Genomic DNA, 23,284 nt, shown 5'->3' with positions numbered 1-23,284 from the left:
GCCAGATAAACTTCAGTTTTCTCCTTTTTTTTTCTTTAAACTTTGTTTATAATGATGGCAATAACAGCAGCAGCCTCTTCTGTTTCATTTTTTTCTTAATGCTGTAATGTACGCCTCATTTTCAGCACTGACCTTACCTGAAGAAGAAAAACTTAAAGGTTCACAAAGTTTGTACTTTCTGTCTAAATGTCGCCTGCACATGGTTGTGTGTACATTTTAAGTGTATTTGACCTTCAAAGTTTACCAAAATATAAAAAATGTCATTCAAACTGCATTTGCCTTGTTTACTTTTTACTTATACTTTTCATTACATTACTTAAGTACATCTATTTTTACAGTAATTCTCATACTTAAGTACAAGACGTTTCAGATACTTTAAGACTTTAACTCAAGTAACATTTCAGTCAGTGACTTTTACCAAAGTCATATTTTGGAGGGGAACCTATACTTTTACTTGAGTGTGAGATTTCAGTACTTTATCCAACACTGGAAAGTAATTATTATTATTACTATTATCACCAGGCCTGTGTGCAAGCAGCACAAACATTTAGTGGATGTAAATGTGGATGTAGTTATGTGTTAAGTGGTATTTTATTTTGTTTTCCAGTTGTGCTGTGTTATCTGTTATCCTGGTTCTGTTTTTTAGTTCCCGTTTTATTTTTGTAGTGGTTGTCCTCTTGTGTTCTGTTCCATATTCACTTCCTGTCTTTGTCTTTTTCTGCTGGTTTTTTATTGCTCACACCTGTGTTGTTGTGTTGTTTGTTCATGCCTGCCCCCACCAGTCCATGTTCTTCTTCCTCTTTGTATTTAAGTTGTTTATTTTGTTGTTGCGTCATCAGTCTTCCAAAGTAAGTCTTGCTGTTCTGGTCTTAGTCTGGTGGTTGTATTTGTCTTGCCATGTTTTCCCTGTTTGCCTTGTTCTTCCATATTCTGCTTTTGGATCTTGCCTAAAACCCTTTTTGGTTCTAATAAAGATGCTTTGTTCAGACTCCCTCAGCCTGCAGTGACTGCATTCAGGTCCATCTGCTTTACCAAAAAGCTGACGGATGAAAAATGACAAACATGTTGCAAATACTGAGTAAGTGTTTGGCCCACTCACTGCTAAAGTAACAGAAAGTTTAGGTTAAATAGTACTAAGTTACTTTAGTTCATGTCACACTTGGATGAACGGGTCACTTTTGACACGTGTGTGTAAATTCGATGTAATAATATAAAAACTACTTTTGTTTACAAAGTATGAAAGTAAAAATGAAAATAATGATCAGTGATCAAAAACAAGATATTTAAAGAATACTTGGAATAGTCAATCATAAAATAAATTGATTTCAAAAGATAGAACAAATAACCTGGGAAATGAATGAGCATCAAAGGGTTAAAAAAAACTTTAAAATAAATGAACCCTCTTTGGCCTGGTTGATGTTTTCAGGCTCAGTTCTGGAGAAAGACCCCCGTAGTGTCAGCTGGGGGTCAAAGGTCACGTATTGCTTTTATAAATCAGTTTGGGCTCCTTCCCGCTCTGCCGTGGAACAGCTTCCCCGAACACTTCCAGGAAAAACACAAGAACCACCCGACAGCCTCTTTCTCATGTTTATAGAAAATAATTTAATAACACTTTGAATCAACAGGTAGAAAACAACAGCGGCAGGACTGACGTCTCCTCCGGATCAATACTCTTTCGTCGTCATGACAACAGATTGCACATCGGCAGTCCAGCAGCGTCCCGCGGCGTCTCCGTTTCCGTGGCAGTCTCTCTCACACTCATTCAGCCAATCAGAAAACACTACACAGCCAGGCGGCCCCGCCTCGCACCGATACCCCCCCATACCCCACCGGCCGCCCTCTGATCGGCTTAAATAAACTAAAGTCCTGATCCCTCAGGCCCCGCCCCCTCAGGTGAGTGAAACACAAAGGGAGGGAAATGAATCCAACTGAAAGGTGAGACACTAAAGAAAGGTGATGAAGATAAAGGCGTCACTCAGCAGTCGATACTTACGGACACGAGCAGCTCCGCCCACACCGCGGCAGGGGGGAGGGGCTGCAGGAGGTGGGGGCGTTCGCCTTACCTCGTCACCTCCGATCAGCCGATCAGTTCAATTATCTCTTTGATCACAGATCGTTGCCCGGCGACGAGCCGACGCCTCCGAGGCTCACCGTGACCCCCGCCTGCTGACAGCAGTCCACCAGGCGCCGCAGACGCTCGGAGGCTCCGCCCTCTGCTGCTTCAAACAGCAGCCGCTGCAGGGGAGGGGGGGGGGCGACAGGGAGACGGGGGGTGACGGGGAGGAGGGACGGGACGGGGGAGACACAGGGGGTGAGGATGAGGGGGAGGTGAGCATGCTGAATACAGGCGGTAAAACAGTTTACAGGCACTTCACCTCAGCTGATCAATAACACCTGATCAATAACACCTGATCCATATCAGCTGATCAATATCAGGTGATCAATAACACCTGATCAATAACACCTGATCCATATCAGCTGATCAATATCAGGTGATCAATAACACCTGATCAATAACACCTGATCCATATCAGCTGATCCATATCAGCTGATCAATATCAGGTGATCAATAACACCTGATCAATAACCTCTGATCAATAACCTCTGATCAACAACACCTGATCCATTACACCTGATCAATAACCTCTGATCAATACGACGTGATCAATAACACCTGATCCATAACACCTCATCAATAAGACCTGATCCATTTCACCTGATCAATAACCTCTGATCAATAACACCTGATCAATAACACCTGATCCATTACACCTGATCCATTACACCTGATCAATAACACCTGATCCATTACACCTGATCCATTACACCTGATCAATAACATCTGATCAATAAGACCTGATCAATAAGACCTGATCCATTACACCTGATCAATAACACCTGATCAATAACACCTGATCCATTACACCTGATCCATTACACCTGATCAATAACATCTGATCAATAAGACCTGATCAATAAGACCTGATCCATTACACCTGATCAATAACCTCTGATCAATAACCTCTGATCAATAACCTCTGATCAATAAACTCTGATCAATAACCTCTGACCTAATTCAACAGTCTGCAGGTGAAAGTACGGAGAGCAGAGAGGGTCAGAACATCTACAGTCACAGCTTTTACATCTGATTTCCTTTAATGTTCCTCCTGTCCAGGTGTGGCTGTGACCTCACAGCGTGGCTGTGACCTCACAGCGTGGCTGTGACCTCACAGCGTGTCAGAACTCACCTGTTCAGGTAATCTGAGGGACGCTCACCCTGTTAGAGTGGCATCCAACATGGCCGCCACCACCTGAGTATCACATTAAACCAGTTTCATGATGTTTGGTGCTGACCATCTGCGTCTGGACCTGCTGACATCACAGCAGCTAACAGGAAGTGCTTTCACAGCAGCTAACAGGAAGTGCTGACATCACAGCAGCTAACAGGAAGTGCTTTCACTGCAGCTAACAGGAAGTGCTTTCAAAGCAGCTAACAGGAGGTGCTTTCACTGCAGCTAACAGGAAGTGCTGACATCACAGCAGCTAACAGGAAGTGCTTTCACTGCAGCTAACAGGAAGTGCTGACATCACAGGAGCTAACAGGAAGTGCTTTAAACTGCAGCTAACAGGCAGCTAACAGGAAGTGCTTTTACAGCAGCTAACATGAAGTGCTTTCACTGCAGCTAACAGGAAGTGCTTTAAACTGCAGCTAACAGGCAGCTAACAGGAAGTGCTTTTACAGCAGCTAACAGGAAGTGCTTTCACAGCAGCTAACAGGAAGTGCTTTCACTGCAGCTAACAGGAAGTGCTTTCACAGCAGCTAACAGGAAGTGCTTTCACTGCAGCTAACAGGAAGTGCTTTCACTGCAGCTAACAGGAAGTGTTTTCACTGCAGCTAACAGGAAGTGCTGACATCACAGCGGCTAACAGGAAGTGCTTTCACTGCGGCTAACAGGAAGTGCTGACATCACTGCAACTAACAGGAAGTGCTTTCACAGCAGCTAACAGGAAGTGCTGACATCACTGCAGCTAACAGGAAGTGCTGACATCGCAGCTAACAGGAAGTGCTTTCATTGCAGCTAACAGGAAGTGCTTTCACTGGAGCTAACAGGAAGTGCTTTAACTGCAGCTAACAGGCAGCTAACAGGAAGTGCTTTCACTGCAGCTAACAGGAAGTGCTTTAACTGCAGCTAACAGGCAGCTAACAGGAAGTGCTTTCACTGCAGCTAACAGGAAGTGCTTTCACTGCAGCTAACAGGAAGTGTTTTCACAGCAGCTAACAGGAAGTGCTTTCACTGCAGCTAACAGGAAGTGTTTTCATAGCAGCTAACAGGAAGTGTTTTCACAGCAGCTAACAGGAAGTGTTTTCACTGCAGCTAACAGGAAGTGCTTTCACAGCAGCTAACAGGAAGTGCTTTCACTGCAGCTAACAGGAAGTTCTTTCACTGCAGCTAACAGGAAGTGCTGACATCACAGCAGCTAACAGGAAGTGCTGACATCACAGCAGCTAACAGGAAGTGCTTTCACTGCAGCTAACAGGAAGTGTTTTCACTGCAGCTAACAGGAAGTGCTGACATCACAGCGGCTAACAGGAAGTGCTTTCACTGCAGCTAACAGGAAGTGCTAACATCACAGCAGCTAACAGGAAGTGCTTTCACAGCAGCTAACAGGAAGTGCTGACATCACTGCAGCTAACAGGAAGTGCTGACATCGCAGCTAACAGGAAGTGCTTTCATTGCAGCTAACAGGAAGTGCTTTCACTGGAGCTAACAGGAAGTGCTTTAACTGCAGCTAACAGGCAGCTAACAGGAAGTGCTTTCACTGCAGCTAACAGGAAGTGCTTTAACTGCAGCTAACAGGCAGCTAACAGGAAGTGCTTTCACTGCAGCTAACAGGAAGTGCTTTCACTGCAGCTAACAGGAAGTGTTTTCACAGCAGCTAACAGGAAGTGCTTTCACTGCAGCTAAAAGGAAGTGTTTTCATAGCAGCTAACAGGAAGTGTTTTCACAGCAGCTAACAGGAAGTGTTTTCACTGCAGCTAACAGGAAGTGCTTTCACAGCAGCTAACAGGAAGTGCTTTCACTGCAGCTAACAGGACGTTCTTTCACTGCAGCTAACAGGAAGTGCTGACATCACAGCAGCTAACAGGAAGTGCTGACATCACAGCAGCTAACAGGAAGTGCTTTCACTGCAGCTAACAGGAAGTGTTTTCACTGCAGCTAACAGGAAGTGCTGACATCACAGCGGCTAACAGGAAGTGCTTTCACTGCAGCTAACAGGAAGTGCTGACATCACAGCAGCTAACAGGAAGTGCTGACATCACAGCAGCTAACAGGAAGTGCTTTCACTGCAGCTAACAGGAAGTGTTTTCACTGCAGCTAACAGGAAGTGCTGACATCACAGCGGCTAACAGGAAGTGCTTTCACTGCAGCTAACAGGAAGTGCTAACATCACAGCAGCTAACAGGACGTGCTAACATCACTGCAGCTAACAGGACGTGCTTTCACTGCAGCTAACAGGACGTGCTGACATCACAGCAGCTAACAGGAAGTGCTTTCACAGCAGCTAACAGGAAGTGCTGACATCACAGCAGCTAACAAGAAGTGCTGACATCACAGCAGCTAACAGGAAGCGCTGACATCACTGCAGCTAACAGGAAGTGCTTTCACAGCAGCTAACAGGAAGCGCTGGCATCACTGCAGCTAACAGGCAGTGCTGATATCACAGCAGCTAACAGGAAGTGCTGATATCACAGCAGCTAACAGGAAGTGCTGACATCACTGCAGCTAACAGGAAGTGCTGACATCGCAGCTAACAGGAAGTGCTTTCATTGCAGCTAACAGGAAGTGCTTTAACTGCAGCTAACAGGCAGCTAACAAGAAGTGCTTTCACTGCAGCTAACAGGAAGTGCTTTAACTGCAGCTTACAGGCAGCTAACAGGAAGTGTTTTCACAGCAGCTAACAGGAAGTGCTTTCACAGCAGCTAACAGGAAGTGCTTTCACAGCAGCTAACAGGAAGTGCTTTCACAGCAGCTAACAGGAAGTGCTTTCACTGCAGAGCCGTGAGGCAAGTGGCTGCAGCCTGCTGTGAGTGCATGTTTGTGTGTGTGTTTGTATTACAGAGTGAATTACATCTTTCCACAGGGCGGCACACAGAGGGAGGGTTTGGAGGGCTTGCTGATACAGAAGTCGCATCTAGAAGACAACACAGACAAAATAAAAGAAGAAGAAGAGATGGGACGCCGCAGCGTCAGAACAACAACACACGGCCTGGTCGCACTTGCTACTGTGCACGCAAATAACACCTGCAGAGAGAGACCACCTTCAGAAACACCATCAGTTCAGCTCAAACGGATTCAGTTTTTCATCCAGTCAGAGAAGTTCTGCTCCGTCCTGAACGGGCCAAACTTTTCACTTTGATGTGACTCAGAACATTAGTTCACATTAAAAGGCTGAAGCTGCTCCAATGGGCAGAGGCACATTAAGGACAATATGAGCCTCAGCTTCCTTCTGTTCTCTGCTAGCTTCCTTCTGTTCTCTGCTAGCTTCCTTCTGTTCTCTGCTAGCTTCCTTCTGTTCTCTGCTAGCTTCCTTCTGTTCTCTGCTAGCTTCCTTCTGTTCTCTGCTAGCTTCCTTCTGTTCCCCGCTAGCTTCCTTCTGTTCCCCGCTAGCTTCCTTCTGTTCCCCGCTAGCTTCCTTCTGTTCCCCGCTAGCTTCCTTCTGTTCCCCGCTAGCTTCCTTCTGTTCTCTGCTAGCTTCCTTCTGTTCCCCGCTAGCTTCCTTCTGTTCCCCGCTAGCTTCCTTCTGTTCCCCGCTAGCTTCCTTCTGTTCCCCGCTAGCTTCCTTCTGTTCCCCACTAGCATCCTTCTGTTCTCTGCTAGCTTTCTTCTGTTCTCTGCTAGCTTCCTTCTGTTCCCTGCTAGCTTTCTTCTGTTCTCTGCTAGCTTCCTTCTGTTCCCTGCTAAGTATTCTCACTTTCATTCTCAGATACAAAGTAATATAATAAGGCTGGTCCTCCGGCTAACGGTTACAACTTCTAATGATATAAACATGTAACAGTGATGGCAGGTTCTGGTGCTGTTTAAACAATCACTGTACAGTTCCTTCTTCTGGACCCTTGTGCTGGCAGCTTAATCAGCTTCCAGTTTATTTCTCAGACTGGATGAAATGACTGAGCGGACGATGCAGAACAGGAAATGGGTCGTTTTTCCCTCAACTCACCTCTCCTCGCTCCTTCAGCTGCTGCTCCACAGCAATGGCTCTGCACAGAAAGAACAAAGATTCTGTAGCTGCCACCGAGCCGGCAAATCCCAAAAACTGATCTGACCCAGAACATCAAACTAGCACCGTTCATCTGTAATGTCAGTTGGGTCAACCATCACTGAGCAGGCTGAAACAAAGAGTTGGGTTCGGGTCTCATTGTGGGAAGTGCTCTCTGCGTTTACTCACATTCTCCAGCCGGACACACACTTCGGAGAGCTGCTGATCAGCATCCGGGCCTGGAACTTCAGCTGCTCCAAGTTTCTGTCCTGCCACTCCTGATGCAACAGCCTGCAGAGCAGAAAGCAGAGACGCTGTCAGGAAACCTCCCACAGCAGCAACAAAACAACCAGAGTAACACAAGGCCGACTGCGTCGAGACGGGGCCTGGAACCGTTTCTGGTTCGGCTCGGAGGAAGGTGACCTGACATAAGTCAGAGTCGCTAACTAACCAGAAAGAGGAGCCAACTGACCAACTGTAGAGGATCTGACTAACTAGAGACAGGAGCTGACAAACCAACTGAAGAGGAGCTGACTAACCAAGTGTAGAGGAGCTGACTAACCAACTGTAGAGGATCTGACTAACTAGAGACAGGAGCTGACTAACCAACTGAAGAGGAGCTGACTAACCAACTGTAGAGGAGCTGACTAACCAACTGTAGAGGAGCTGACTAACCAACTGTAGAGGAGCTGACTAACCAACTGTAGAGGAGCTGACTAACCAACTGTAGAGGAGCTGACTAACCAACTGCAGAGGAGCTGACTAACCAACTGTAGAGGATCTGACTAACTAGAGACAGGAGCTGACTAACCAACTGAAGAGGAGCTGACTAACCAACTGTAGAGGAGCTGACTAACCAACTGTAGAGGAGCTGACTAACTAGAGACAGGAGCTGACTAACCAACTGAAGAGGAGCTGACTAACCAACTGTAGAGGAGCTGACTAACCAACTGTAGAGGAGCTGACTAACCAACTGTAGAGGATCTGACTAACCAACTGTAGAGGAGCTGACTAACCAACTGTAGAGGAGCTGACTAACCAACTGTAGAGGATCTGACTAACTAGAGACAGGAGCTGACTAACCAACTGTAGAGGATCTGACTAACCAACTGTAGAGGAGCTGACTAACCAACTGCAGAGGAGCTGACTAACCAACTGTAGAGGAGCTGACTAACCAACTGTAGAGGAGCTGACTAACCAACTGTAGAGGAGCTGACTAACCAACTGCAACTGCAGAGGAGCTGACTAACCAACTGCAGAGGAGCTGACTAACCAACTGTAGAGGAGCTGACTAACCAACTGTAGAGGAGCTGACTAACCAACTGCAGAGGAGCTGACTAACCAACTGTAGAGGAGCTGACTAACCAACTGTAGAGGATCTGACTAACTAGAGACAGGAGCTGACTAACCAACTGTAGAGGATCTGACTAACTAGAGACAGGAGCTGACTAACCAACTGAAGAGGAGCTGACTAACCAACTGTAGAGGAGCTGACTAACCAACTGTAGAGGAGCTGACTAACCAACTGCAGAGGAGCTGACTAACCAACTGTAGAGGAGCTGACTAACCAACTGTAGAGGATCTGACTAACTAGAGACAGGAGCTGACTAACCAACTGTAGAGGAGCTGACTAACTAGAGACAGGAGCTGACTAACCAACTGTAGAGGAGCTGACTAACTAGAGACAGGAGCTGACTAACCAACTGCAGAGGAGCTGACTAATCAACTGCAGAGGAGCTGACTAACCAACTGTAGAGGAGCTGACTAACCAACTGAAGAGGAGCTGACTAACTAGAGACAGGAGCTGACTAACCAACTGCAGAGGAGCTGACTAACCAACTGCAGAGGAGCTGACTAACCAACTGCAGAGGAACTGACTAACCAACTGTAGAGGAGCTGACTAACCAACTGTAGTGGAACTGACTAACCAACTGCAGAGGAGCTGACTAACCAACTGTAGAGGAGCTGACTAACCAACTGAAGAGGAGCTGACTAACCAACTGTAGAGGAGCTGACTAACCAACTGTAGTGGAACTGACTAACCAACTGCAGAGGAGCTGACTAACCAACTGAAGAGGAGCTGACTAACCAACTGTAGAGGAGCTGACTAACCAACTGTAGAGGAGCTGACTAACCAACTGCAGAGGAGCTGACTAACCAACTGTAGAGGAACTGACTAACCAACTGCAGAGGAGCTGACTAACCAACTGTAGAGGAGCTGACTAACCAACTGCAGAGGAGCTGACTAACCAACTGTAGAGGAGCTGACTAACCAACTGTAGAGGAGCTGACTAACCAACTGTAGAGGATCTGACTAACTAGAGACAGGAGCTGACTAACCAACTGTAGAGGATCTGACTAACTAGAGACAGGAGCTGACTAACCAACTGTAGTGGAACTGACTAACCAACTGTAGAGGAGCTGACTAACCAACTGAAGAGGAGCTGACTAACCAACTGTAGAGGAGCTGACTAACCAACTGTAGAGGAGCTGACTAACCAACTGCAGAGGAGCTGACTAACCAACTGTAGAGGAGCTGACTAACCAACTGTAGAGGATCTGACTAACTAGAGACAGGAGCTGACTAACCAACTGTAGAGGAGCTGACTAACTAGAGACAGGAGCTGACTAACCAACTGCAGAGGAGCTGACTAACCAACTGCAGAGGAGCTGACTAACCAACTGTAGAGGAGCTGACTAACCAACTGAAGAGGAGCTGACTAACTAGAGACAGGAGCTGACTAACCAACTGCAGAGGAGCTGACTAACCAACTGTAGAGGAGCTGACTAACTAGAGACAGGAGCTGACTAACCAACTGCAGAGGAGCTGACTAACCAACTGAAGAGGAGCTGACTAACTAGAGACAGGAGCTGACTAACCAACTGAAGAGGAGCTGACTAACCAACTGTAGAGGAGCTGACTAACCAACTGCAGAGGAACTGACTAACCAACTGTAGAGGAGCTGACTAACCAACTGCAGAGGAGCTGACTAACCAACTGTAGAGGAGCTGACTAACCAACTGAAGAGGAGCTGACTAACCAACTGTAGAGGAGCTGACTAACCAACTGTAGAGGAGCTGACTAACCAACTGTAGTGGAACTGACTAACCAACTGTAGAGGAGCTGACTAACCAACTGTAGAGGAGCTGACTAACCAACTGCAGAGGAGCTGACTAACCAACTGTAGAGGAGCTGACTAACCAACTGTAGAGGAGCTGACTAACCAACTGTAGAGGAGCTGACTAACCAACTGCAGAGGAGCTGACTAACCAACTGTAGAGGAGCTGACTAACCAACTGAAGAGGAGCTGACTAACCAACTGTAGAGGAGCTGACTAACCAACTGTAGAGGAGCTGACTAACCAACTGTAGTGGAACTGACTAACCAACTGTAGAGGAGCTGACTAACCAACTGTAGAGGAGCTGACTAACCAACTGTAGAGGAGCTGACTAACCAACTGCAGAGGAGCTGACTAACCAACTGTAGAGGAGCTGACTAACCAACTGCAGAGGAGCTGACTAACCAACTGCAGAGGAGCTGACTAACCAACTGTAGAGGAGCTGACTAACCAACTGCAGAGGAGCTGACTAACCAACTGCAGAGGAGCTGACTAACCAACTGTAGAGGAACTGACTAACCAACTGAAGAGGAGCTGACTAACTAGAGACAGGAGCTGACTAACCAACTGCAGAGGAGCTGACTAACCAACTGTAGAGGAGCTGACTAACCAACTGTAGAGGAGCTGACTAACCAACTGAAGAGGAGCTGACTAACTAGAGACAGGAGCTGACTAACCAACTGCAGAGGAGCTGACTAACCAACTGTAGAGGAGCTGACTAACCAACTGAAGAGGAGCTGACTAACTAGAGACAGGAGCTGACTAACCAACTGCAGAGGAGCTGACTAACCAACTGTAGAGGAGCTGACTAACCAACTGCAGAGGAGCTGACTAACCAACTGCAGAGGAGCTGACTAACCAACTGTAGAAGAGCTGACTAACCAACTGCAGAGGAGCTGACTAACCAACTGAAGAGGAGCTGACTAACCAACTGTAGAGGAGCTGACTAACCAACTGTAGAGGAGCTGACTAACCAACTGTAGTGGAACTGACTAACCAACTGAAGCGGAGCTAACCAACTGCAGAGGAGCTGACTAACCAACTGTAGAGGAGCTGACTAACCAACTGTAGAGGAGCTGACTAACCAACTGTAGTGGAACTGACTAACCAACTGCAGAGGAGCTGACTAACCAACTGTAGAGGAGCTGACTAACCAACTGCAGAGGAGCTGACTAACCAACTGCAGAGGAGCTGACTAACCAACTGTAGAGGAGCTGACTAACCAACTGTAGAGGAGCTGACTAACCAACTGTAGAGGAGCTGACTAACCAACTGTAGAGGAGCTGACTAACCAACTGTAGAGGAGCTGACTAACCAACTGTAGAGGAGCTGACTAACCAACTGCAGAGGAACTGACTAACCAACTGTAGAGGAGCTGACTAACCAACTGTAGTGGAACTGACTAACCAACTGCAGAGGAGCTGACTAACCAACTGCAGAGGAGCTGACTAACCAACTGTAGAGGAGCTGACTAACCAACTGTAGAGGAGCTGACTAACCAACTGCAGAGGAGCTGACTAACCAACTGTAGAGGAGCTGACTAACCAACTGTAGAGGATCTGACTAACTAGAGACAGGAGCTGACTAACCAACTGCAGAGGAGCTGACTAACCAACTGTAGAGGAGCTGACTAACCAACTGTAGAGGAGCTGACTAACCAACTGAAGAGGAGCTGACTAACCAACTGCAGAGGAGCTGACTAACCAACTGTAGTGGAGCTGACTAACCAACTGAAGAGGAGCTGACTAACCAACTGCAGAGGAGCTGACTAACCAACTGTAGAGGAGCTGACTAACCAACTGTAGTGGAACTGACTAACCAACTGCAGAGGAGCTGACTAACCAACTGTAGAGGAGCTGACTAACCAACTGTAGTGGAGCTGACTAACCAACTGCAGAGGAGCTGACTAACCAACTGTAGAGGAGCTGACTAACCAACTGCAGAGGAGCTGACTAACCAACTGTAGAGGAGCTGACTAACCAACTGCAGAGGAGCTGACTAACCAACTGTAGAGGAGCTGACTAACCAACTGCAGAGGAGCTGACTAACCAACTGTAGAGGAGCTGACTAACCAACTGCAGAGGAGCTGACTAACCAACTGTAGAGGAGCTGACTAACCAACTGTAGAGGAGCTGACTAACCAACTGCAGAGGAGCTGACTAACCAACTGAAGAGGAACTGACTAACCAACTGCAGAGGAGCTGACTAACCAACTGCAGAGGAGCTGACTAACCAACTGCAGAGGAGCTGACTAACCAACTGTAGTGGAACTGACTAACCAACTGTAGAGGAGCTGACTAACCAACTGTAGAGGAGCTGACTAACTAGAGACAGGAGCTGACTAACCAACTGCAGAGGAGCTGACTAACCAACTGCAGAGGAACTGACTAACCAACTGCAGAGGAGCTGACTAACCAACTGCAGAGGAGCTGACTAACCAACTGTAGAGGAGCTGACTAACCAACTGCAGAGGAGCTGACTAACCAACTGTAGAGGAGCTGACTAACCAACTGCAGAGGAGCTGACTAACCAACTGTAGAGGAGCTGACTAACCAACTGTAGTGGAACTGACTAACCAACTGTAGAGGAACTGACTAACCAACTGCAGAGGAGCTGACTAACCAACTGTAGAGGAGCTGACTAACCAACTGTAGAGGAGCTGACTAACCAACTGTAGAGGAGCTGACTAACCAACTGTAGAGGAACTGACTAACCAACTGTAGAGGAGCTGACTAACCAACTGCAGAGGAGCTGACTAACCAACTGTAGAGGAGCTGACTAACCAACTGTAGAGGAGCTGACTAACCAACTGTAGAGGAGCTGACTAACCAACTGCAGAGGAGCTGACTAACCAACTGCAGAGGAGCTGACTAACCAACTGTAGAGGAGCTGACTAACCAACTGTAGAGGAGCTGACTAACCAACTGTAGAGGAGCTGACTAACCAACTGTAGAGGAGCTGACTAACCAACTGCAGAGGAGCTGACTAACCAACTGAAGAGGAACTGACTAACCAACTGCAGAGGAGCTGACTAACCAACTGCAGAGGAGCTGACTAACCAACTGCAGAGGAGCTGACTAACCAACTGTAGTGGAACTGACTAACCAACTGTAGAGGAGCTGACTAACCAACTGTAGAGGAGCTGACTAACTAGAGACAGGAGCTGACTAACCAACTGCAGAGGAGCTGACTAACCAACTGCAGAGGAACTGACTAACCAACTGCAGAGGAGCTGACTAACCAACTGCAGAGGAGCTGACTAACCAACTGTAGAGGAGCTGACTAACCAACTGCAGAGGAGCTGACTAACCAACTGTAGAGGAGCTGACTAACCAACTGCAGAGGAGCTGACTAACCAACTGTAGAGGAGCTGACTAACCAACTGTAGTGGAACTGACTAACCAACTGTAGAGGAACTGACTAACCAACTGCAGAGGAGCTGACTAACCAACTGCAGAGGAGCTGACTAACCAACTGTAGAGGAGCTGACTAACCAACTGTAGAGGAGCTGACTAACCAACTGTAGAGGAACTGACTAACCAACTGTAGAGGAGCTGACTAACCAACTGCAGAGGAGCTGACTAACCAACTGCAGAGGAGCTGACTAACCAACTGTAGAGGAGCTGACTAACCAACTGTAGAGGAGCTGACTAACCAACTGCAGAGGAGCTGACTAACCAACTGCAGAGGAGCTGACTAACCAACTGCAGAGGAGCTGACTAACCAACTGTAGAGGAGCTGACTAACCAACTGTAGAGGAGCTGACTAACCAACTGTAGAGGAACTGACTAACCAACTGTAGAGGAACTGACTAACCAACTGCAGAGGAGCTGACTAACCAGCTAACCCACTGAGGTAACTAGATGTTGCAAATCACGGTTTCCGGTTACCTGGTCTGAACGCAGCAGGTGTGTGTGTACCTGAGGCCCAGCTCGGTGTTGTTTGGCATGGTGTATCGCAGCCTCTCCAGAACCAGAGCACGCTGGCCCTGTGGCACACCTCTCAGGTACAAGCTCACCACCTGCAGGGGAACACATCACCGTCACACATGGACCCAACAGATCCGGAACCGTCAGTGGTTCTGGACCCGGCCGGCGCCGCTCTCACCTGGTTGTGGAAGCGGTAGCAGCTCCAGAACTCCGCGGGGTTGAAGGGCAGCTCGAGGCGGGTCGGCACCGTGCTGAGGCAGCGCTGGAGCAGGTCTGAGAAGAGCTTCCTGGAGGCTACGGAGGCCTGCGGGCTGCAGCTGAACAGCAGGTAGCTGAGGCGGGAGAGACCAGAGAGGGGCGGTGAGTGGGCGGAGCCGAGCGGACGTACCTGAGCAGGTGAGGGTTCGGGAGACTCACTCGGTCCACAGCGTGTGGAGCTCCTGCAGCTGCAGCGAGCATCCCAGCGCTCGCTCGAACGCCTCCACCGCCGCCTCCACCGGGCTGTGAAGCCACGCCCACCGACTGCAAACACACAGACGCACAGTTCACCTGCAGCCGCCACCTGAGCAGCAACATGACATCACCAACAGACATGACATCACCAGGTGAGGACGCACCAGTGCAGCAGGTGCAGGAAGGACATCTGCTGACTCAGCTGCTCCTGGAGCTCCTTCCTGATGGTCGGACGGCTCAGCAGCTCCTCGTCACGGAAGCCCAGGATGTGACTGTCGGGACAGGAAACAGAACCGCGTTTCAGAACCCCGCAGAAGAAGAATTAAATCAAATCAAATTTATTTATATAGCACATTTCATGTACAAACAGTTCAAAGTGCTTCACATAAAATAAAAGCATTGCAGCAGGGAGTGGAAGAAGCATTAAAATACATAAAAGAATATAAAGAGAAACAAATAAAATGGTTTAAATGAATTTAAAAACCAGCAACAGTCCAGATAAATTCAAAGATATCGTGCAGATTTCATGCATAGACACATGAGAACAGAAATGTTTTTAACCTGGATTTAAAAATGTCTCCATTGGGTGAAAGTTTAATCTCCACTGGCAGTTTGTTCCACTTGTTTGCAGCATAACAGCTAAATGCTGCTTCTCCATGTTTAGTCTGGACTCTGGACTGGACCAGCTGACCTGAGTCCTTGGATCTAAGAGCTCTGCTGGCTTTATATTCTCTGAACAGATCACAGATTGTAAACCATCAGCAGGCTTTTAAAATCTATTCTGTGCCTGACTGGAAGCCAGAGTAAAGATTTTAAAGCTGCTGTGATGTGTTCAGATCTCTTAGTCCGGGTTAAAACTCCAGCAGCAGCGTTCTGGATGAGCTGCAGATGTTTAATGCTCTTTGTGGGAAGTCCAGTTAAAAGAGCGTTACAGTGATGGAGTCTGCTGGAGATGAATGCATGCAAGAACAGAGAGGAGGCGGAGCCTCACGTACCGCAGGACGTTCACGGGCGTGCCGTTGCTTTGCTCGTCCTCGCAGAGCGACAGGATGAAGCCGCGGAACAGCGGAGGGATGGCGCTCGACTTGTCCTGAAACGGCGAGAAGGAGAGTCAGGAAGACGCCTGAGGGGGCGGAGCTTCAGGAGCACCTTTTCCCTGTCCAGCTTCTTATCTTCTCAGAGATATTTGCACCTTCAGTTCGATGTTTGCCCTGAAGCCGAACACATGACAGACTCACCTGAGCCATGAGGAACCTGCAGCAGTGGTAGAACACCTGAGCGTTGTGGGGACACTCTGCCAGGGCGTGCAGCCACATGCTGACCGCCTGCTCCGGGCTGCCTCTGCTGATGTGCAGGTCGGCCAGAGCGTCGCGCAGCGCGCACGACTCGGGACAGAACTCCAGGAGAGACTCGCACAGGGAGACGCCGTCCTCGTACCTGCGGGGACACGCCGTCACCAGGGCAGAAGCTGAGGCTACAGACTGGTTTAAACCGCTTTGATCGGCCTCAGGTTGGAAGATAACCGACAGAAGAAGCTGGTTTAACCTCCCAAACCTCAGACCAACACCTGTCAGCTCACCTCTGCAGCAGCTTGTAGAGGCAGATCAGGTTGGTGTGCAGCGGCATGCACGCCAGCGTCCTCTCGCTCTCAGACGCAGACTCCTCACTGCACTGACGGACGCCATCTTACAGAAAACAGCCACACAGAGCGTGAGAGTTTGGACCGGGTCGTACAGAAATAACAGGGACGGGGAGCCGCTTCCTACCCTGGAAAACAGCGATGAGGATGTCCGGCGGCGTGCTGATGTCCTCCGGCGTCCTCCAGGGCAGCAGGAAGGACTCTCTGCTGACCAGCCGGGCCGGGCCGGACTCGGCCGGGTCGTACAGGCTGGAGGGCAGCCGGTCGAACTCCGTCAGGTGGATGTAGGAGAGCCAGAGCAGCGCCCGGTCAGCCGCCGTCAGGTGGTCAGCGATGCTCAGGTCCTGAGCCGACTTCAGAGCGTTCTGAAACCACCACAAACACAGGTGAGTGAGGTGCCTAATTATGCAAATGAGGGGGCGGGTTTCATAGTGTGTCATGGAGGCTTGTTTCACAGCCACAGAAACAGGAAGTTGGGAAGGCTAACAGTGTTAGCGGCTAGTTTAACTGGCAGGCAGAACCATAGATATGTATAGAATGGCTAGATTGCTGGGCAACGTCGCCGATCGTCATTTCCTGTCAAAACGGCAGTTTCAAGCTAGCTACAACGAGGGTAGGTTCACTTCCTGTTTTCAAAACAAAAGCACCAATTGTATGGTAATGGCTGTTGTGATGACACACACCTGCAGGAGGGCCAGGGCGCTCTCCATCCGGCCCGTGAACAGACTGAGCTGCACCCTGAACAGCAGGGCCTCCATCAGCTGGAAGGACAGCTTCTCCGTCACACCGGAGGACGCCTCGGCCAACAGGAAGTGCAGCAGGCGCTCGCACACGTAGTCCTTCCCCTCGAACGAGCTCTCCAGGTTCAGGTACTGAGGAGGGGCGCAGGTTGATGACATCATCACGGTCTGACACAGCGTCACATGACCATCGGGAAATGTGGGCGGGGCTCACGATGACACAAACAAACTGAGGACACTTACGCTGAACCACACCCGGTAGTCGGGCGCGTGCTCCACCGCCATCTCGCACATCTCCTGCACCTCGTCCCTGCTGCCGCGCCGGGAGAACAGCGCCAGGTAGTGGCTCCACACCTCCGGGTCCTCGCAGTTACTCTCCAGGGCGCGAGACAGCGTGTTCAGAGCGGCTTCCAGGCACTCTGCTGCAGATCTGCAGGAAGCAAGCAGGGAGGGTGAGCAGGGAGCAGGACCAGAACCAGGAGCAGAACCGGAACCGGCTCCATACTTACGTTTCGCTCTGATTCAGGTATCTGAAGGCCAGTTTGATCCACAGCTGAGTGTCTCGAGGACTCTCCAGGACGCTCGCCTCCAGGTTGGAGATGTCGTCCGTCTCGCTGACGAAATAGCGCCGGTCCTCCGATGTGACGCACACGTCCACGGCGGGCGAGCTGCTCACGGAGACGTCGTCTGGCAAACACAAAGAAGAAGAAGACGAGTTATTTCTGCTCCACGCTCGATAATACGCGCCATAATCACACATGAATAAAGAAAGAAATCAAATGAAAAGATACTTTATTTTTCATTTGGAATACATTTAATTTCTTCTACTGTAGTTATTTCTGTTTAACTTTCCTTTACATCGTATTGATCCATTTATTCACTTCAAATGATTCGTTTCTTTATCTTATTTTTATTTAATGTTTTTAATATTCTTTATTTATAGATGTATGAATCTGTTTTATTTTTTCAGTTTCCTGTCTGTTTTTATTTTCTTAAATGCGTTTTTGCCTCATTATGCAAATGAGGGGGAGTGGTTTCATAGTGTGTCATGGAGGCTTGTTTAACAGCCACAGAGAGAGGAAGTTGGGAAGGCCAACAGTGTTAGCGGCTAGTTTAACTGGCAGTCAGAGCAAAGGCCCCACGCTTTTGTTCAAACTGATCCGACCAATCAGAGGCTGAGAACACAAACCATCTCAGGCTGCGTTCCAAACTGCATACTACTCATACTAACTTTAACTTTTTTAAGTTCCCGGATGCAAACTAGATTCTCCTAAATGTTGGGTATGCATCATGAGGTTACTACTTATACTCAAACTACCCAAGATGCAATGTAACGTGACGTCGCCGATCGTCATTTCCTGTCAAAATGGCAGTTTCAAGCTAGCTACAACGAGGGTAGGTTCACTTCCTGTTTTCAAAACAAAAGCACCAATTGTATGGTAATGGCTTTCCCTATGATAAAAGGCAACGGGTATTTTATTTTGTGAAAATAACCGGAAGTGCGTTGCTCACTGCGGCTAGCTTTAGTAGCGCCGAATTCGTGGGTATGGAATTATGTAGTATGTAGTATGTAGTATGCAGTATGTAGTATGCAGTATGCAAGTATGCAGTATGCAATATGTAGTATGCAGTATCCAGTATGCAGTAAGAAGTATTCAGTATGCAATATTTAGTATTTAGTATGTAGTATGCAGTATGCAGTAAGCAGTAAGCAGTAAGCAGTATGCAGTATGCAGTAAGCAGTATGCAGTATGCAGTATCCAGTATGCAGTATCCAGTATGTAGTAAACAGTATGCAGTATGCAGCATCCAGTATGGAGTATGTAGTAAGCAGTATGTAGTATGCAATATGCAGTATCCAGTATGTAGTATGCAGTATCCACTATGTAGTATGCAGTATGCAGTATCCAGTATGCAGTATCCAGTATGCAGTAGGTAGTATGTAGTATGCAGTAGGTAGTATATAGTATGCAGTATGCAGTATGCAGTAGGTAGTATGGAGTATGCAGTATGCAGTAGGTAGTATGTAGTATGCACTAGGTAGTATGTAGTATGCAGTAAGTAGTATGCAGTATGTAGTATGCAATATGCAGTAAGCAGTATGCAGTAAGCAGTAAGCAGTATGCAGTATGCAATATGTAGTATGCAGTATGCAGTAAACAGTATGCAGTATGCAGTATTTAGTATGTAGTATGTAGTATGCAGTAAGCAGTAAGCGGTATGCAGTATGTAGTATGCAGTATCCAGTATGCGGTATCCAGTATGCAGTATGTAGTATATAGTATGCGGTATGCAGTATGCAGTATGTAGTATGTAGTATGCAATATGCAGTATCCAGTATGTAGTATGCAGTATCCACTATGTAGTATGCAGTATGCAGTATCCAGTATGCAGTATCCAGTATCCAGTATGCAGTATCCAGTATGCAGTAGGTAGTATGTAGTATGCAGTAGGTAGTATATAGTATGCAGTATGCAGTAGGTAGTATGCAGTATGCAGTAGGTAGTATGGAGTATGCAGTATGCAGTAGGTAGTATGTAGTATGCACTAGGTAGTATGTAGTATGCAGTATGTAGTATGCAGTATGCAGTAAGTAGTATGCAGTATGTAGTATGCAGTATGCAGTAAGCAGTATGCAGTAAGCAGTATGCAGTAAGCAGTATGCAGTATGCAATATGTAGTATGCAGTATGCAGTAAGCAGTATGCAGTATGCAGTATTTAGTATGTAGTATGTAGTATGCAGTAAGCAGTATGCAGTATGTAGTATGCAGTATCCAGTATGCAGTATGCAGTATGTAGTATGCAGTATCCAGTATGCAGTAGGTAGTATGTAGTAGGTAGTATATAGTATGCAGTATGTAGTATATAGTATGCGGTATGCAGTAGGTAGTATGTCGTATGCGGTATGCAGTAGGTAGTATGTAGTATGCGGTATGCAGTAGGTAGTATGTAGTATGCGGTATGTAGTAGGTAGTATGTAGTATGCGGAATGCAGTAGGCAGTATATAGTATGCAGTAGGTAGTATGTAGTATGCAGTTGGTAGTATGTAGTTTGCAGTAGGTAGTATGTAGTATGCAGTAGGTAGTATGCAGTAGGCAGTATGCAGTAGGTAGTATGCAGTATGCAGTAAGTAGTATGCAGTATGTAGTATGCAGTATGCAGTAAGCAGTATGCAGTAAGCAGTATGCAGTAAGCAGTATGCAGTATGCAATATGTAGTATGCAGTATGCAATAAGCAGTATGCAGTATGCAGTATTTAGTATGTAGTATGTAGTATGCAGTAAGCAGTAAGCAGTATGCAGTATGTAGTATGCAGTATCCAGTATGCAGTATGCAGTATGTAGTATGCAGTATCCAGTATGCAGTATGCAGTATGCAGTAGGTAGTATGTAGTAGGTAGTATATAGTAAGCAGTATGTAGTATATAGTATGCGGTATGCAGTAGGTAGTATGTCGTATGCGGTATGCAGTAGGTAGTATGTAGTATGCGGTATGCAGTAGGTAGTATGTAGTATGCGGTATGTAGTAGGTAGTATGTAGTATGCGGAATGCAGTAGGCAGTATATAGTATGCAGTAGGTAGTATGTAGTATGCAGTTGGTAGTATGTAGTTTGCAGTAGGTAGTATGTAGTATGCAGTAGGTAGTATGCAGTAGGCAGTATGCAGTAGGTAGTATGCAGTAGGCAGTATGCAGTAGGTAGTATGCAGTATGCAGTATGCAGTAGGTAGTATGCAGTATGCAGTATGCAGTATGTAGTATATAGTATGCAGAATGGAAGTATGTAGTATGCAGTAGGTAGTATGCAGTATGCAGTAGGTAGTATGCAGAATGGAAGTATGTAGTATGCAGTAGGTAGTATGCAGTATGCAGTATGCAGTAGATCGTATGCAGTATGTAGTATGCAGTATGCAGTAGGTCGTATGCAGTATGTAGTAGGTAGTATATAGTATGCAGTAGGTAGTATGCAGTATGCAGTATATAGTATACAGTAGGTAGTATGCAGTATGCAGTAGGTAGTATATAGTATGCAGTAGGTAGTATGCAGTATGCAGTAGATCGTATGCAGTATGTAGTATGCAGTATGCAGTAGGTCGTATGCAGTATGTTGTATGCAGTAGGTAGTATATAGTATGCAGTAGATAGTATCCAGTAGGTCGTATATAGTATGCAGTATGTAGTATATAGTATGCAGTATGCAGTAGGTAGTAGGTAGTATGCAGTATGCAGTAGGTAGTATGCAGTATGCAGTAGGTAGTATGCAGTATGCAGTAGGTAGTAGGCAGTATGCAGTAGGTAGTATGCAGTATGCAGTAGGTAGTAGGCAGTATGCAGTAGGTAGTATGCAGTATGCAGTAGGTAGTAGGCAGTATGCAGTATGTAGTATGCAGTATGCAGTAGGTAGTATGCAGTAGGTAGTATGCAGTATGCAGTAGGTAGTATGCAGTAGGTAGTATACAGTATGCAGTATGTAGTATGCAGTATGCAGTATGTAGTATGTAGTATGCAGTATGTAGTATGCAGTAAGCAGTATGCAGTAAGAAGTATGCAGTATGCAGTAAGTAGTAAGTAGTATGCAGTATGTAGTATACAGTATGCAGTAAGTAGTATGCAGTAAGTAGTATGCAGTATGCAGTATGCAGTAAGCAGTATGCAGTATGCAATATTTAGTATTTAGTATGTAGTATGTAGTATGCAGTAAGCAGTAAGCAGTATGCAGTAAGCAGTATGCAGTATCCAGTATGTAGTAAGCAGTATGCAGTATGTAGTATCCAGTATGGGGTATCCAGTATGCAGTATGTAGTATGCAGTATGCAGTATCCAGTATGTAGTATGCAGTATCCAGTATGTAGTATGCAGTATGTAGTATGCAGTATCCAGTATGCAGTATGTAGTATGCAGTATCCAGTATGTAGTATGCAGTATCCAGTATGTAGTATGTAGTATCCAGTAGGTAGTATGTAGTATGCAGTATGTAGTATATAGTATGCGGTATGTAGTATATAGTATGCGGTATGTAGTAGGTAGTATATAGTATGCAGTATGCATTAGGTAATATATAGTATGCAGTATGCAGTAGGTAGTATGCAGTAGGTAGTATGTAGTATGCAGTAGGTAGTATATAGTATGCAGTAGGTAGTATATAGTATGCAGTAGGTAGTATGCAGAATGGAAGTATGCAGTATGCAGTAGGTAGTATGCAGTATGGAAGTATGCAGTATGCAGTAGGTAGTATGTAGTATGCAGTAGGTAGTATGTAGTATGCAGTAGGTAGTATGTAGTATGCAGTAGGTAGTATGCAGTATGCAGTAGGTAGTATGTAGTATGCAGTAGGTAGTATGCAGTATGCAGTATGCAGTATGCAGTAGGTAGTATGTAGTATGCAGTATGCAGTAGGTAGTATGTAGTATGCAGTAGGTAGTATGTAGTATGCAGTAGGTAATATGCAGTATGCAGTAGGTAGTATGTAGTATGCAGTAGGTAGTATGCAGTATGCAGTAGGTAGTATGTAGTATGCAGTAGATAGTATGCAGTAGGTAGTATGTAGTATGCAGTAGATAGTATGCAGTAGGTAGTATGTAGTATGCAGTATGTAGTATGCAGTATGCAGTAGGTAGTATGTAGTATGCAGTATGCAGTAGATAGTATGCAGTATGTAGTATGCAGTATGCAGTAGGTAGTATATAGTATGCAGTAGGTAGTATGTAGTATGCAGTATGCAGTAGATAGTATGCAGTAGGTAGTATATAGTATGCAGTATGCAGTATATAGTATGCAGTAGGTAGTAGGCAGTAGGTAGTAGGTAGTATGCAGTAGGTAGTATGCAGTATGTAGTATGCAGTATGTACTATATAGTATGCAGAATGGAAGTATGTAGTATGCAGTAGGTAGTATATAGTATGCAGAATGGAAGTATGTAGTATGCAGTAGGTAGTATATAGTATGCAGTAGGTAGTATGCAGTATGTAGTATGCAGTAGGTAGTATGCAGTAGGTAGTATATAGTATGCAGAATGGAAGTATGTAGTATGCAGTATGCAGTATGTAGTATGCAGTAGGTAGTATGCAGTATGTAGTATGCAGTATGCAAGTATGCAGTATGCAATATGTAGTATGCAGTATCCAGTATGCAGTAAGAAGTATT

At 46.5% G+C, this 23,284-nt stretch overlaps 1 protein-coding gene across 5 annotated transcripts in view; it reads right to left on the bottom strand.

Moving 5' to 3' along the window:
- Positions 1 to 1,578: 1,578 nt before the first annotated feature.
- zfc3h1 (zinc finger C3H1-type containing) overlaps positions 1,579 to 23,284 on the bottom strand; it is a 47,302-nt gene continuing 25,596 nt past the window's right edge. For 4 of the 5 annotated variants that reach the window (XM_075470830.1, XM_075470832.1, XM_075470831.1 and 1 more), the window contains exons 22-36: positions 17,650 to 17,827; positions 17,384 to 17,570; positions 17,084 to 17,272; positions 16,528 to 16,765; positions 16,341 to 16,446; positions 16,000 to 16,198; positions 15,757 to 15,851; positions 14,926 to 15,033; positions 14,726 to 14,830; positions 14,487 to 14,640; positions 14,270 to 14,400; positions 7,450 to 7,551; positions 7,222 to 7,261; positions 6,133 to 6,195; positions 1,579 to 2,235 (exon numbers count right to left, since the gene is read on the bottom strand). In XM_075470830.1, the coding sequence (XP_075326945.1) occupies positions 2,107 to 2,235; positions 6,133 to 6,195; positions 7,222 to 7,261; positions 7,450 to 7,551; positions 14,270 to 14,400; positions 14,487 to 14,640; positions 14,726 to 14,830; positions 14,926 to 15,033; positions 15,757 to 15,851; positions 16,000 to 16,198; positions 16,341 to 16,446; positions 16,528 to 16,765; positions 17,084 to 17,272; positions 17,384 to 17,570; positions 17,650 to 17,827 (2,024 nt within the window). In that variant the 3' untranslated portion in view covers positions 1,579 to 2,106. The remainder of the gene's footprint in view (positions 2,236 to 6,132; positions 6,196 to 7,221; positions 7,262 to 7,449; positions 7,552 to 14,269; positions 14,401 to 14,486; positions 14,641 to 14,725; positions 14,831 to 14,925; positions 15,034 to 15,756; positions 15,852 to 15,999; positions 16,199 to 16,340; positions 16,447 to 16,527; positions 16,766 to 17,083; positions 17,273 to 17,383; positions 17,571 to 17,649; positions 17,828 to 23,284) is intronic. The other variant, XM_075470834.1, reaches the window with a different exon arrangement.

Source organism: Odontesthes bonariensis, chromosome 7 (genome assembly GCF_027942865.1).
Source record: "Odontesthes bonariensis isolate fOdoBon6 chromosome 7, fOdoBon6.hap1, whole genome shotgun sequence".
Classification (NCBI taxonomy): domain Eukaryota; kingdom Metazoa; phylum Chordata; class Actinopteri; order Atheriniformes; family Atherinopsidae; genus Odontesthes; species Odontesthes bonariensis.
Note: the sequence above shows the minus strand (reverse complement) of the source record. Positions and strands in the feature narration are given on the sequence as shown.